The following is a 14116-nucleotide window of genomic DNA, read 5'->3' on the forward strand; positions in this document are numbered from 1 at the left end:
CAATGGGGAAGGAATAGGACAACGTGCTTGAAAGAGTCCAACTCTGATATTCCTACTTGTCACCCACTGTCACATTCCCAGAATCAAGAGAACTCAGTCAACACATGAGTAATTCAATCAAATGGGAAAAATATAAACCCTGTTGTTTGTGGTGACTCTAGTGCCTTGGGACTAAACTTAAATGTGGAGTGTGCACAAGGAAGGAGAATTTGTGAATTTTGATGAGAGAACACGAAAGAAGGTTTAGAGATTACTGTATGTACAAACGTCTATCTATTTTTGTGGTAGATGTCAGGGAAAAGTGTGAAAAACATATAGGTGATTGTACTTTTTTAAGACTGAGAGTAGAGGAATAACAAACCAAAAAAAAGGGAAAGAAAATGGACCTTTGTGATTCATAAATTTCAGAGTTATGATTAATGGCAACATATACTTAGCCTAAATCCATATTATATATCCATCCAAAAAACACTTATTAAGGCATGTTGTATTGTTCATATAGTAATCAAAGATGGCAGTGCTTTACAGCATTACCTTAAATATCTATCATAAATTGCAAGTAGTATTTCCACTTCATAATACAAAATGATCTCAGGCCTAATTTCTCATGTCTATAATGATAATGTACATGCTGTAAAGTTGTCAAAAAACCTACACAAAATGTAAAAAGTTAAGCTTTGGGGGGGGGGGGGAACCCTGAATCATAACCAGATCTCTCTGCATGTTACTTAAAATGTGATAAAAATTGAGCTTAATCAAATCTTTTCATACTAAAATAAACTATCATTGTGCCCAACAACATCACAGGTAGAAGTTTGTAATTAATCCGATGAGAAATGTTGATTATATTTGATAGGAAAACCACAACAAATTATCTTTCTCCGAACTTCCAGGAACCAATTCATAACACTTACAAAAACCTAAGTGAAAACGCTTCGTTTTGGGTAAGCATAAATCCTCGCAAGGAAACACATATAAAATGAATACTGTCTCTTTAAGTTGAAGGACCTACTATAGTTAGGTAGTATGAAGCCAAGAAAAAGTTCTGAAGTTTAACTCTCAGGAGCAAACATTTTCTACTTGTGAAGTAAACTCTGTTGAAAGACAGCAGACTACGGTCCCACCAGTAAAAACAGGAAAGTTTTCAGCCAGTGACAGCTTTGCCTACAGAGAAAAAAAAAGTGTCATAGACTCACTTTATTAAACCATATGCTCATTGCCCTGTGAAGAAAGCAGGGTCACTAATTAGTTCATTCTGTGAAAGAAGCCCTTCCTGATCCCGTTGACTTTTGTCCCCCTGCTTAGCTCCAGCTATTTCTGTCATGCAACTTGAAAATCACTGGAGGGAGGAAGATCGCCATAACAACCGCTGAAATGATCTTGTGGAATGTGTCTAGTGGCACTGGAATAACCTGAATATGTGCTCCAGATGTGTCGGCTGTCAGGAAAAAAGTAAACACATCTGATGGACAGCGTATGACTAGATGGCCTCGAAGCGACTCCAGAGGCTCGGGGAGGGGGAGGGGCGGCATCTGGGAGCAGAGGGGTGGCGGGCGGGGCGGGCAGGGGAGAAGGGGGCGAGCCCGCAGCCCGCGAGCCGGGCGCCCCGGAGCACTGAGCTCCACTGTTCCGCCCGCGTCCCTCCCCTGAGTGGCCTCTGCGGGACTGCGGCGGCCCCTGCGAATTTCCGTCTGGCACGGACTTGTGAGCATTTGGGAACAAACTAAAACATGAATGCTGAGAGGAAGGGGAAAAAGAGAGGGAGCGGGTTCAAAATGCTTTCTGTCTTAAATATTAATGGCAACATGTTTTTAAAGCATTCTGTCTTCGGGGGAGGGCTGCCTCCAGGCCCCTTACCCTCCGTCTACCAAATGAATGGTCATGCCTTTTTGCCCTATATGCAATACTCTCAAGCACTCTTTTTATTAGGTGACTGAGTGATTACATTCCTCATCTGAAAAATGTTGTCTTTTTTGATGTTGGTGTTGTTCCATAGACTTTCACAAGTTGGACAAGTGGGTTGGTTCCCTAACCCAAAATATTTTTTTAAAATATTTTCCTAATGAAATACACAGAAAGAACTAGAAAACATGATATAGGCCAAAACACATTTTCACCTTAGGTCCTGTTCTCAGGAGTATTTGCAAAGGAAAGGACTTAGCTCTATGACCAGTGCTTATGTTCACAAACAAAATAGCAGTTCTACAAACATCTAGCACATAGTAGGCACTTGTTGAGTATCTGCTGAATCAAACTAGTTTTTAATGTATAAGATTTAACTAAAAATTCTTCTTCGTTCTACATATAAGCAGCAGCAGAGATTACTTAAAAAAATAAGTAACCAAGTTTAAAAATACTTAAGAAAAATAAATGGGAAGTTTATTTCGCCAGAGAACAAAAATGCCTCCCTAAAGAAAATAGGAAACACGGTCTCCACTATAGTACACAAACCACCTACTTGCACATGAACCTAACACATTTTAATGCCTACTACTACTACTCCTACAGTTTATAGAATGAACTTAAGTTTTCCAGAATACGTTTAAAAATTTTTTTCACTAAAGTCTTATCATAAATGCTTACATCTGTGAAAAGATTTAAAAGGTTTGTGCAGAAATATAGAATTGATGTCAAAAGTTTTTCAAGCAACATATTCCAGATTTTTCATTCAAAAACTGCACAATTATATTTCAATTAAATTTCTAGTAGTTTCAGTAGTTCTCTAAACAAAGAACAAAACTGGGGCAGCCCCGGTGGCGCAGAGGTTTAACGCCGCCTGCGGCCCAGGGTGTGATCCTGGAGAGCCTGGATCGAGTCCGGCATCGGGCTCTCTGCGTTGAGCCTGCTTCTCCCTCTGCCTGTGTCTCTGCCTCTCTCTCTCTGTCTCTATGAATAAGTAAATAAAATCTTTTAAAAAAAAAAAAACAACAAAACTGTACTGGAGGGTATTTACTTCTATAAAATACACGTTAAGATATAAAATTGCTTATTTAAAATCTTTAAAATTGCCTATGCTTAACATTCATTAAGCTCAATAAATTATATCACCTGTGCTGAGGGATGGCAGCATTCACCTGGCACTTTCTCTCATTCAAGAAGATTGCCAACTTGCGAATCCCCTTTCAATTCTAAGTAAGTACATTTTCCTTCTTCGATAAAACTCATTTAGTGACTCAGATTCTGAAAGCAGATCACCAAAGGGAAAAAGAAAACTATAAGAAATTATTATTTGAGAGCAGAAAATGGAACAAATCTTCAACTCACTTTCTACTCTGTAATTCACATATTTAACCTGGCAGAGGAAGACCCTAAGGATACTTAAAGGCTGAAGGACTCAAAATTTGAAGAAATAGGTGCAAGGACAACACGAGTGAATGGCACTGCTTCTGCATTCTAGAAATTGGATTCCACTGGCAGTGAACTGAATGAAGCCAGTAAGAGATTCACGGTTGTGGAAAATGTTTCATAGTCCTCTAAACGAAAACGTCGTTATTTCCTTGTAACAGAAACTGTACATCTTGACAAGCTAGACGACCTAAAATAATCATTGCCAAGGTGCAATTTATAAAATTTGTTGGCAACTTATAAAAAACAAATAATTTTGGTATTTGCAATTATTTGTAGAGCATACTTTATTATTATTCCTGTCTAATCTAGCCCTCCCCCCCATTAAGACTTCTAAACAGACTGACAGATTTCCAAATTAAAAGCTTAATATTTAAAAGCTTTTATGAGCCAAAATCATAAATGTGCACATTTGTAACATGAAGTGCCAAATGTCCAAAAGATGGATGAGTTTCAATGACCATTTTCATTTGCCTTGACTTTAGTATTCAACCAATAAGCAGAAAGTTCATGTATACTCAAAAGAATTGGAATGCATTTATATTCATTCATGTGATGTTTCTTATCCAACTAAAATTCCTAAAACTGAACTTGTAGTTAACTTTTATAAGAAGGCAAATAAAGCATTCAATCTTTTCTCAAATTCAGAGTAATGGTTTTTCAGTGAGGTATGTATGTGTGTGTGTGTGTGTGTGTGTGTGTGTGTTTCTTAAGAGCATCAAAAGGTTGGAATGGGATGAAACCTGGATTTAATGTAGGAAGTATTCAAGTTCCAGGAGTTATATGATACCCATATGAACAGTTTTGGTGACTGAACTCCACACAATTAAGCCTGTAGCTGACATCAAACTTCATACATACATTCTGTCCTGAGTTCACTTCATGTCCAAAACCCAATCAAGTGCTCATGGTTCAGTTTCTCAAACTACCAAATTCTTCTAGTGCCACACAAGTAGCACAAGCTCCATACATAATCTTCTTAATGCTTTTCTGTTTCATACCACTAGGCAGATAATGGTAATAATGCACATTACAAACTTATAACAAGACTATTAAGATTAGCAAACACATCAAGCAAGATCTAGGAAACTTTGGAGAGTTATACCACCAATTCTTTTACCATTCTATACAGTATTAAGGAATGCCAGGAGAGTTGAATACTCAAGCAAAAAAAAACAAATCAAAACAAAATAAAACAAAAACACTAAACACTGCAATGCAGTTTCCTGGCTACAGGAGTTCTGAACTAGCCATGTTCATGTGAAATGGCACCATTTGTTGAGCAGAAACCAGAGAAGGTTACAGGAATAAATGAAACCAAACTCCATATTTAAAGCAATGATTTCCCAGTTTCTGTTGAAGGAAACATGGATTCTTGAGAAAAAGCATTTTAAAGGATATGAAAGAGAACTCTTTAGTCCTTAAAACAATGAGAAACTCACCAAAAGAAAAAATACAAAGCTATTAATACTTGTACTTAAATGTCAACAGAATAAGAAAATCTAGAAGGTTCTATGACATCATCAGTCACATGTTAGACTGTCAAGAGAAAAGAAGCCATGAACCAGCACAGAATTCCAGAGAAAAGCAGACAATCTGCGAAACAGAACACAAAGAACACAGTATGTTCTGCCCAATTTTAGAGGCCTAAAAGCTTCCTTATCTTTTGATAAGGAACAAATAGCTATAACATTTGACCTGCTTATTATAACATCAATTTATGTAAGAATTTCTAAAACCATTCACCTCTTTCATGCCCTGATGATAAGACAAGCAAGTCAATGAATCCTAACCCAAGTTTACAACAAACAATATTCTTCCAAGGGGTCTGTGAAATCCTCAAGACAAAATGTTACAATGGACATTAATTTTAAAAATATTTCCCATGTAGCATTTTGATAGTTGAAGGGAAAACAATCAGAAAGACTTGAACAAAACTCGAGAAAAATCCCTGAAACCACATTCCTTGTTATTACAGAAAAGGAATCAGCCTTAAAAAAGTTCAGTGATTGACCCCATATCACAGCTATGTATCTGGAGAAGAATTAGAGCAAAAACCCTTCTTGCAATGATAACCTCCCACAAATCCATCCTCTCTTGTCACAACCAACCTCACTCCTACTCCCAGATGACAACTGATGTGAATTCCCCAAATGATGAATTCTTCTTAGAAGCTCCACCTAAAGATGAGAGACAACATTAACAAAGAAATCCAAAGAACATTCTCCTGGACAATTTCTACCTTCTATCCTTATAAGCATTTTACTATAATTATTAAAATATAAAATATCCATTTTATGTTTGTACTCCATTTTTTTATTTTATTTTTTTTAATTTTTATTTATTTATGATAGTCACAGAGAGAGCGAGAGGCAGAGACACAGGCAGAGGGAGAAGCAGGCTCCATGCACCGGGAGGCCGACGTGGGATTCGATCCGGGGTCTCCAGGATCACGCCCTGGGCCAAAGACAGGCGCCAAACCGCTGCGCCACCCAGGGATCCCTGTACTCCATTTTTTAAAAGATTTTATTTATTTATTCATAAAGACAGAGAGAGAGAGAGGCGCAGAGACACAGGCAGAGAGGGAGAAGCAGGCTCCATGCAGAGAGCCCGACATGGGACTCGATCCAGGGTCTCCAGGATCACACCCTGGGCTGCAGGCGGCGCTAAACCGCTGCGCCACCGGGGCTACCCTCCATTCATTTTTTTAAAGATTTTATTTACTTATTCATGAGAGACACACAGAGAGAGAGAGAGAGAGAGAGAGAGAGGCAGAGTCACTGGCAGAGGGAGAAGCAGGCTCCACACAGGGAGCCCAATGTGAGACTCAATACCGAGAATCCAGGGCAGACTCCGGGATCACGCCCTGAGCCAAAGGCAGACACTCAACCACTGAGCCACCCAAGTGTCTCTTGAACTCCATTCTTATTCCATATCCTGGAACAGGTGCTCTCAAGCAATTAAATGCCAAGGAAGATAAAAAAGCTGAACTGAAAAGCCAGAGATATGGGGTCATTAGCCCCAAAGTAGTAATAGTTGACTATATTCTTTATTGTTCCTTTATCCATAGTTTACTAAGGGCAAAGAGCAATTTTTTCGATGCTGTTTTTCAATGTTATTGTCCTTGCAGGCCCATTACAGGACCCTTACATGCAGGGAATTGCTCATTAGTTGGCTGCTTGCCATAAGTAATCATTATGACCACATATGGGACATTGTCCCCTCCTCCAGAAAGAGGATCACCTCAAATGGACTGACAAGTGGCAGAGCTAGCCCTTCAGAAAAACATGTGGGCTGAAACCCTGCTTAAAACCTTCAACAGCTTCCCATTTCACTTAGAATAATGACTAAGGGCCTTACCATGGCCTACAAGCCCCTCTTCTCCATAGCTCTACTCTTTCTGCACCAGCTAAAACAGCCTTCTGTCCACACCTCCAATATCCCAAGCTCCCTCTGATCTCAGGGCACTGGTCTTTTTGCAACACTCAGCACCCTCTGACTTAACCTCAGGGAAAAAAAAAAAGAAAAAAGAAAAAAACCAACTCCAACTAATTTCTCTTTATCTTTCAGATCTCAGCTCAAATGGCTCTTCAGGAAAAATCTGCCCAGACTCCACTAAATACATTTGGTGTTCCTTTCTTCATATTTTGGGGTTCTGAGAAATATTCCATTTAGAAAATAAGGACTGGATTCCAAGGCTCAAAAATAAGTTTGACTATCACTGGCTCATTTCAAAAGTCCCTTAAAGCAAAATTATTCTGATATTTAGTATTTAATTTCCACTCTTGAGTTAAACTATGTTCATAAATGATTCGGTGTTATAAATTTGTAGATCCTCAAGTCTGCTTGTTAGGGCAAATGTTCATTTATTTAACACTCCAGAAATAGACCAATACTTTTACAAACTGTGGCCACTTTATTCCTTCTTTCCTCGTGTTAGTTGTAATAAGTAGCAGCTGCAGAAGAACAAAAATTATACAAGGCTCAGAACCAGCCTAAAGTCAGACTGCTAATTACCAACTGACTGACCTTAGGCCAAGCCACTATCTTCTCTGGGTCCATTTTTTCTTTTGTGAAAAGAGGAAAACAATGATACTTTTTCTTTTTTTAAGATTTTATTAAAAAAAATATTTTATTTATTCATGAGAGACACACAGAGAGAGGCAGAGACACAACAGGCAGAGTGAGAAGCAGACTCCCCATGGAGAGCCCAATGCGGGATTCAATCCCAGGACCCTGGGATCATGACCAGAGCCAAAGGCAGATGCTCAACCACTAGGCCACCAGATACCCCGCAATACTTTAAAATATATATATATATTATTTATTTGAGAGAGAGAGAGAGAGAAAGTGCAAGCACACAAGCAGGGGGAGCAGCAGGCAGAGCCAGAGAGAGAGAAGCAAGGGGAGCAGCAGACAGAGACAGAGGGAAAAGCAAGCTCCCTATAGAGTAGGGAGCCCCATGCAGGGCTCTATCCCAGTACCCTGGGATCATGACCTGAGCAGAAGACACTTAACTGACTGAGCCACCCAGATGCCCCACAATGACACTTTCTTTACAGGATTCAGAAGATATATACCTGAAAGCCAACATTTATATTCCTAATATGTATCACATTTACCATTTCATAATTTTGCCTGATTACCTAAATAACAGTCTTCTTATCCATATGTAAACAGCTTAAAAGGAATACAGTTCTTCTTTCCCTATCATTGATTGACTCCTTAGAGCCCAGTACAGTATCTGCCCTACACATATATTAAGCATCCAGCTAAGAATATTTAATCAATGAATAAAAAGATACTACAATATTGAATGGATGCCCCCATCCCTTTTTGCTAGCTTTGATTTCATTTTTAAGTGAAAAGTTAATTCTACAATGGGTAATAGTATCTTTGGCCTTCTCACCTGTGAACAGATGGTTAATATTTTTTCATAAAAGTCCATGTTCACTGGGACAGTCAGTCATGTATACTCATGAGTACTTAAGAAAAGTCCAATCAGGGATGCCCAGGTGGCTCAGCGGTTAAGCATCTGCCTTTGTTCGGCTCAGGGCGTGATTCTGGAGTCCCAGGACTGAGTTCCACATCGGGCTTCCTGCATGAGGCCTGCTTCTCCTTCTGCCTATGTCTCTGCCTCTCTCTCTCTCTTTCTCTCTCTCATGAGTAAATAAATAAAATCTTTAAAAACAAAATCCAGCCACTGGGTGGTAATGGTTTCATTCACTAGGTATCACAAATTCTGTGCCACTGTTCATAAGGACAACTGAGTACAAGGTGTATATAAGTTAGCACTGTCCTACACAAATGGAGACACACAATTCATACAGATGAAATGTCAGCAGCAACTTCATAAAATAACAAGAGCAAACACTGTCTACTTTTTCTATGTGTCAATAAAAATTGTTTAATATTCCAATCAACTGATTTTTCTGTGTGAAGCATGTTTTTACATTCTTAACATTAGTAACATTCAATGCTTACCACCACAAACCCATGAAGTAGGTCCCATTATTATCCTTATGTTATAGAGGCAGAATGAGCCTGCACTGCCTTAGTGCTTATAAAAACTTTCCACTTAACATCTAGTTAGCAAAAACCAGCATGTGCAAGGCACAGTTCTGAAATTTTTAAATGTGAGATTTTAGCCTCTTGCCAGGAAACATGGATTTAAGTTAGAAGGGGTCTTAAAAGAACTGGTGTCTAAGGTTGTATTGGTTTTTCCCAGTCTTACCAGGTTTGAGACTTACCCTAATAGGATAAAGCTTTTAACTGCAGGGAGCCTTCAGTGAAAGGCAGCACCCATCTCACCTAGTTAAGAATCCTGGCACTAGAAATCCATTTCACCCCACTTAGCAGCAAGCTGGAGTACATAATTATTTTCATCTGGTTATAACACAGGGTGGTGAGTTTAATCTCTAAAACCCTACAGGGATTGGTTTTAACAGTTTTAGAAATTGCCTCTCATGCTACGAATGTGCTGCACATCAAGATGGTCTTGCTAATGGTTCCCAGACTAGGATTTGGGGGGACCAAAGGCAAGGCCCCCTCCTTTCCATAATTTCCTTTCCTTTCTGGGCTGGGTCTGTGGTCATTCAAGGTATCTCTATGGCCCTGCTTTCAGAAACAATTTGCTGTGATTTGGACAAAAGAATAGATGACATTTTTTTTTAAGTTATAGTCAATGATTACTATTCATGTAGTCAAATGAATCCATATATGAAGTGGACCATCAGGGACATAGCCTTGAATACACAAAGGTGTATATGCAGATGAAGCAGATTCCCAAACAATAACATACCATCAATGTGGCATAATCTCTAGTTTACTTTGATTTCTAAAACTTGTGCTAAACCACTCCTTCCAGGAAAAAAAATCTAGAAAACCAATTCAAGAATATAATTTAATGTCTCTCTTACTATTTTTTTTTTAATTAAGTTGAACCCTACAACCATTAACACTAATTTCTCGTAGGTCCTTAAATGAGCCCTTGGCTTCAGGAATTAAAAAAGGACACGTTGCTAATCAACTTTTAAAGTGATATTGCTACAAAGAGTAAGTAAAATCCCATTAAGTAAAAATGATGATTTTCTTCAGCTTTTGGTAGAAGAGCCAATCCTGATACATATAGGCAAATTAAACTTCCCTGCTTATTCAGATACAATCCTTAGGCTATTCACAGCATTTCAAGTGACAGCAAGCCACTTCTATTAATAAGGACAACTACTTGTCTAAAAGTCAACTTATACACCTGGTTCAACATATGCTAAAATATTTTGGCTTTGGCAAAAGAAAATTTATCATATCATAAAATCCCTCCTATATGATATGGGAGATTGCATAGGTAAATCCTAAGAGTCAAGTTTGTATAAGGCATAGAGACAGAAAAGTAACAAAACATTTTCAAATTTTTCCTTTTCACATTCTTGACTCAAAGTAATTATTTCAGTAGGATAAAACTAAAACAGCATGAGACACAGTCTTTTTTTTTTTTAAGATTTATTTATTTATTCATGAGAGACACAGACTGAGAGAGAGAGGCAAAGATACAGGCAGAGGGAGAAGCAGGCTCCTTGCAGGGACCCTGATGCGGAACTCGATCCCGGAACCCAGGATCACCACCTAAGCTGAAGGCAGGCGCCCAACCACTGAGCCACCCAGGCGTTCCCCATGAGACACAGTCTTAAAAAAACCAGAATTCCACCAGACTATAAAGTCCTTAAGGAAAAAAAAAAAAAAAAAAAAAAAAAACAAAGTCCTTAAGGAATTATCTGTAGCTCCAAAGGCAATACCTCGCATAAAGGAGGTCCCTCAAGTAATATTTATAAAATGAAATAAATAAAACCTCAGAACTACAGTCTTTAAAATACTTTCAAACATATTTTCATACTGATTTAAGATATACAAGACAGAGATTCTTATGCCACTTCAAAGATGAGGAACCAGGACATCAGAGCACCACTGGCCTGATCTTAGGGCTCTCCAGACACTACTTTCCACTACCATTACACTCTACCATCATTTAAAAAGCTCAGAGCACCCATTCTTCAGCTTTTGTTCTGCTTTCTATATTTTACGATTGTGGTATAAAAACACCAAAAATGGAAGGCAACCAGATCATTCAGATGCCAAACACTTAACAAGATCCACTACTGTCTTTTGCAGCTGTGAAAGTCTGATGGCTCAGGCTACCAGATATTTACATCTACTTATATAAAACACATTAACACTGCATTATTCTGTACACAAATTTCAACTTACCATTTTTAAAAAACATTTTATTTATTTATTCATGAGACACACAGAGAGAGAGGCAGAGACATAGGCAGTGGAGAGAGAAGCAGGCTCCATGCAGGGAGCCCAATGTGGGACTAGATCCCTGGACTCCAGATCAGGCCCTGAGCTGAAGGCAGGTGCTCAAATGCTGAGCCACCCAGGCGTCCCAATCATTTATTTTTAAACAAAAATGTTTCTTTGGAGTTTTTTTCATGCACAGATCTCTACTGACAGTTTTAAGTCTAGATAGACTTTGACAGGAAAAACTTGAAGCAAAGAAATTCAAGTTATTATCACTCACTTCCAGGGTCTGTAGATTTCTCTCTAAAAACAGACCACAACAGAACATACCATACTAACCTATATGAATTACAGAATGAAAAATCCAGGATATTTTCAGATTCCTCAATTTAAACTTCAAACTGGACACGATCTTCACCTGGTAGCTTACTGTTACTCTTAGGTAAAATCAGCTGCTGATTCAACATTTATGGAATTATTTTATTCCAGGCTTATGCAAGGTTTGGTGACTCAAATATGAGCAAACATGACTTGTGCCCTTGAACAATCTTAGATGGCTAAGACAGATTCAAAGAAATTCAAAAAGGCAATGTGTATGGCCTTTGTGTGCTACAAGCATATTTGCTACATTTAATATCTTAAGGAACACATATGAAAGAAAATTACTAATTTTGTTGGTCAATGAGGTGAGCTAACAAGTTACTTCTTACCTGGGTCCTTCCTTGTATAAAGGCCTAATACCAGGGCACTGAGTGGCTCAGTGGGTTAAGGGTCTGCCTTCTGCAGACCCCAAGATCTCAGGGTCCAGGGATTGAGCCCTGTGTTGGGCTCCCTGCTTGTCAGGGAGTCAGCTTCTCCCTCTCCCTCTGTCTCTGCCCTTCTTTCCACTTATGTTCTCTCTCTCATAAATATATAAAATCTTGAAAAATAAAGGCCTAATACTTAAAAGCCATTAAAATATAGTTTCTAATACAGTATATTACGTCTTTAATAACTCTGGATAATTTTCTTAGATAACAAAAAATGGTAGAAACAAGAATTCTTTTTTTTTTTAAGAATTCTTAAAGTAATAATTCCTCAGTAGTTTGTATCTTTATATACCTGAAGGTGATCTTATTTGCTTTCAACCCTGCTGAGCCAATCGTAATTGCACCAGTTGCTAAGAACTCCACACATTTTTTTTTTTTAGATTTTATTTATTCATTCATGAGAGACACAGAAAGAGGTAGAGACATAGTAGAAGGAGAAGCAGGCTCCCTGCAAGGAGCCTGATATGGGACTCGATCCCGGAACCCCGGGATCACACCCTGAGCCAAAGGCAGATGCTCAACCGCTGAGCCACTCAGGCATCCCTCCAAACCTTTCAATATTTTTATACTATGCTGTATATCAATATGGCAAGAATTACAAGGACAGCACTAATTTTCTAACATGCTTTCCTTCTATTTGGTACTAAAATACAACCCAAAATACTACTTAGCTTTGAAAGTTATCCTAGAATAGATAAATGCCCTGTATCAAAAAAACATTTACCTGTGGTTCATTAGATGGCTTACTTTTATTATGGAAACCATTAGGTTTGATTCATTCAGATCTGCAGGTTAGAAGGGAATACCACCTGAGTCTATTTAAAGATTTTTTTTGAACAATCTCTATACCTAACGTGGGCCTTGAACTCATGACCCCAAGATCAAGAGCATGCTCCACAAACTGAGCCAGCCAGGTGTGCCCCAGGCACCCCCTAGATGAGTTTAGTTAAAGCACACTGCACTCTTCAGTTCTGGCAACAGCTACTTCATTCCTCACTAAAATCCATCACAATATTCCTTCTAGGCAGCTAAAGGCTATGTTCTCTCCCAAAAGTATAAGTAACTGGTTTTCAGGCAGAAATACAAAGGCTGATCAAAAGAAGGACTGTCTCAGGAAGCCTGGGTGGCTCAGCAGTTGAGCATCTGCCTTTGGCCCACGGTGTGATCCTGGAGTCCAGGGATGGAGTTCCACATCAGGCTCCCTGCAGGGAACCTGCTTCTCCCTCTGCCTGTGTCTCTGCCTCTCTCTGTCTCTCATGAATAAATAAATAAAAATCTTTAAATAAAAATAATTTTTTAAAAGACTGTCTCAACCCTACTAAGAAAAATGTAATCTCTGATATAAGTATGAATTGAAAAAGATCATTTTATATGATTACTCAACAAATGTGGCATACGTACCTACAAACCTGTACCCCTGCAAGCGCACTCGCCCACCACCACCCCTGTGACAATCATCAGCAACTGCTCAACTTCTTCCCAATGACCTAAGACACAATCTCAGAATCCTTCTCAAGTAGCCATTACCAATCTATTGGTATTGCAGGAGAGTTGAAACCTGTTTTCCATTCTTCATTTTGACTGCTCTTCAGATAAGGAGCTCTGAAGAAGTACCAACGAAGTTACAAAGATCAAACAGCTAGTCAGTGACAGAATCCGGGTTAGAAAAAAAACAGACCTTATACCACAGTGACTATCTGGAATGTTTATCATACATACCCTGATACTAATTCCCTGGTTCCTTTGAGTTCTGATTATTTCTTACCATTTAATTTTTGGCAGCTACATTCTTTGCCTTTTGCTTTTAGAATATTCAGCATCCCTGGCATAAAAGGGGAAAAAGGCTGTCATTTCATATCCATGAAGCTAATGAATGCCCATAGTTGACCTGGCATCTCTCCTTTAAGCCATGCTAACATTAGCTGCCATTCAAAAGTTCATTCTACAGCCTGACCTTTGTTTCTGCTCAGAAGTATTCACCCTATTACAGGAAGTGTTTTTCCTTTAATGTCATGATGGCAAAATATTGCAGTGTCCAAACAGGCAGATTTGTGACAATTACTATGTCGTTTTGTCATTAAGGCTCAAAGAACTTAGACTGTAAGACATATTAAAAGTAAAAAAAGAATTACCAGGTTGAATGACTGGGAAAAACTGAAACTCCC

The 14116-nt window shown here is 38.7% G+C and overlaps 1 protein-coding gene across 8 annotated transcripts in view; it reads right to left on the reverse strand.

Annotated features, from left to right (window-relative positions):
- The window catches only part of BNC2 (basonuclin zinc finger protein 2), a 438453-nt gene that overhangs the window by 389304 nt on the left and 35033 nt on the right, over window positions 1-14116 (reverse strand). For 3 of the 8 annotated variants that reach the window (XM_072841451.1, XM_072841448.1, XM_072841439.1), the window contains exon 2: window positions 5457-5525. The exons of 4 other annotated variants lie outside the window; for them this stretch is intronic. In XM_072841451.1, coding sequence (XP_072697552.1) covers window positions 5457-5525 — 69 coding nt within the window. Of the gene's footprint in view, window positions 1-5456; window positions 5526-14116 lie in introns of those variants that run through there. One more of the 8 variants, XM_072841464.1, reaches the window with a different exon arrangement.

Source organism: Canis lupus, chromosome 10 (assembly GCF_048164855.1).
Source record: "Canis lupus baileyi chromosome 10, mCanLup2.hap1, whole genome shotgun sequence".
In the NCBI taxonomy this organism is placed as follows: domain Eukaryota; kingdom Metazoa; phylum Chordata; class Mammalia; order Carnivora; family Canidae; genus Canis; species Canis lupus.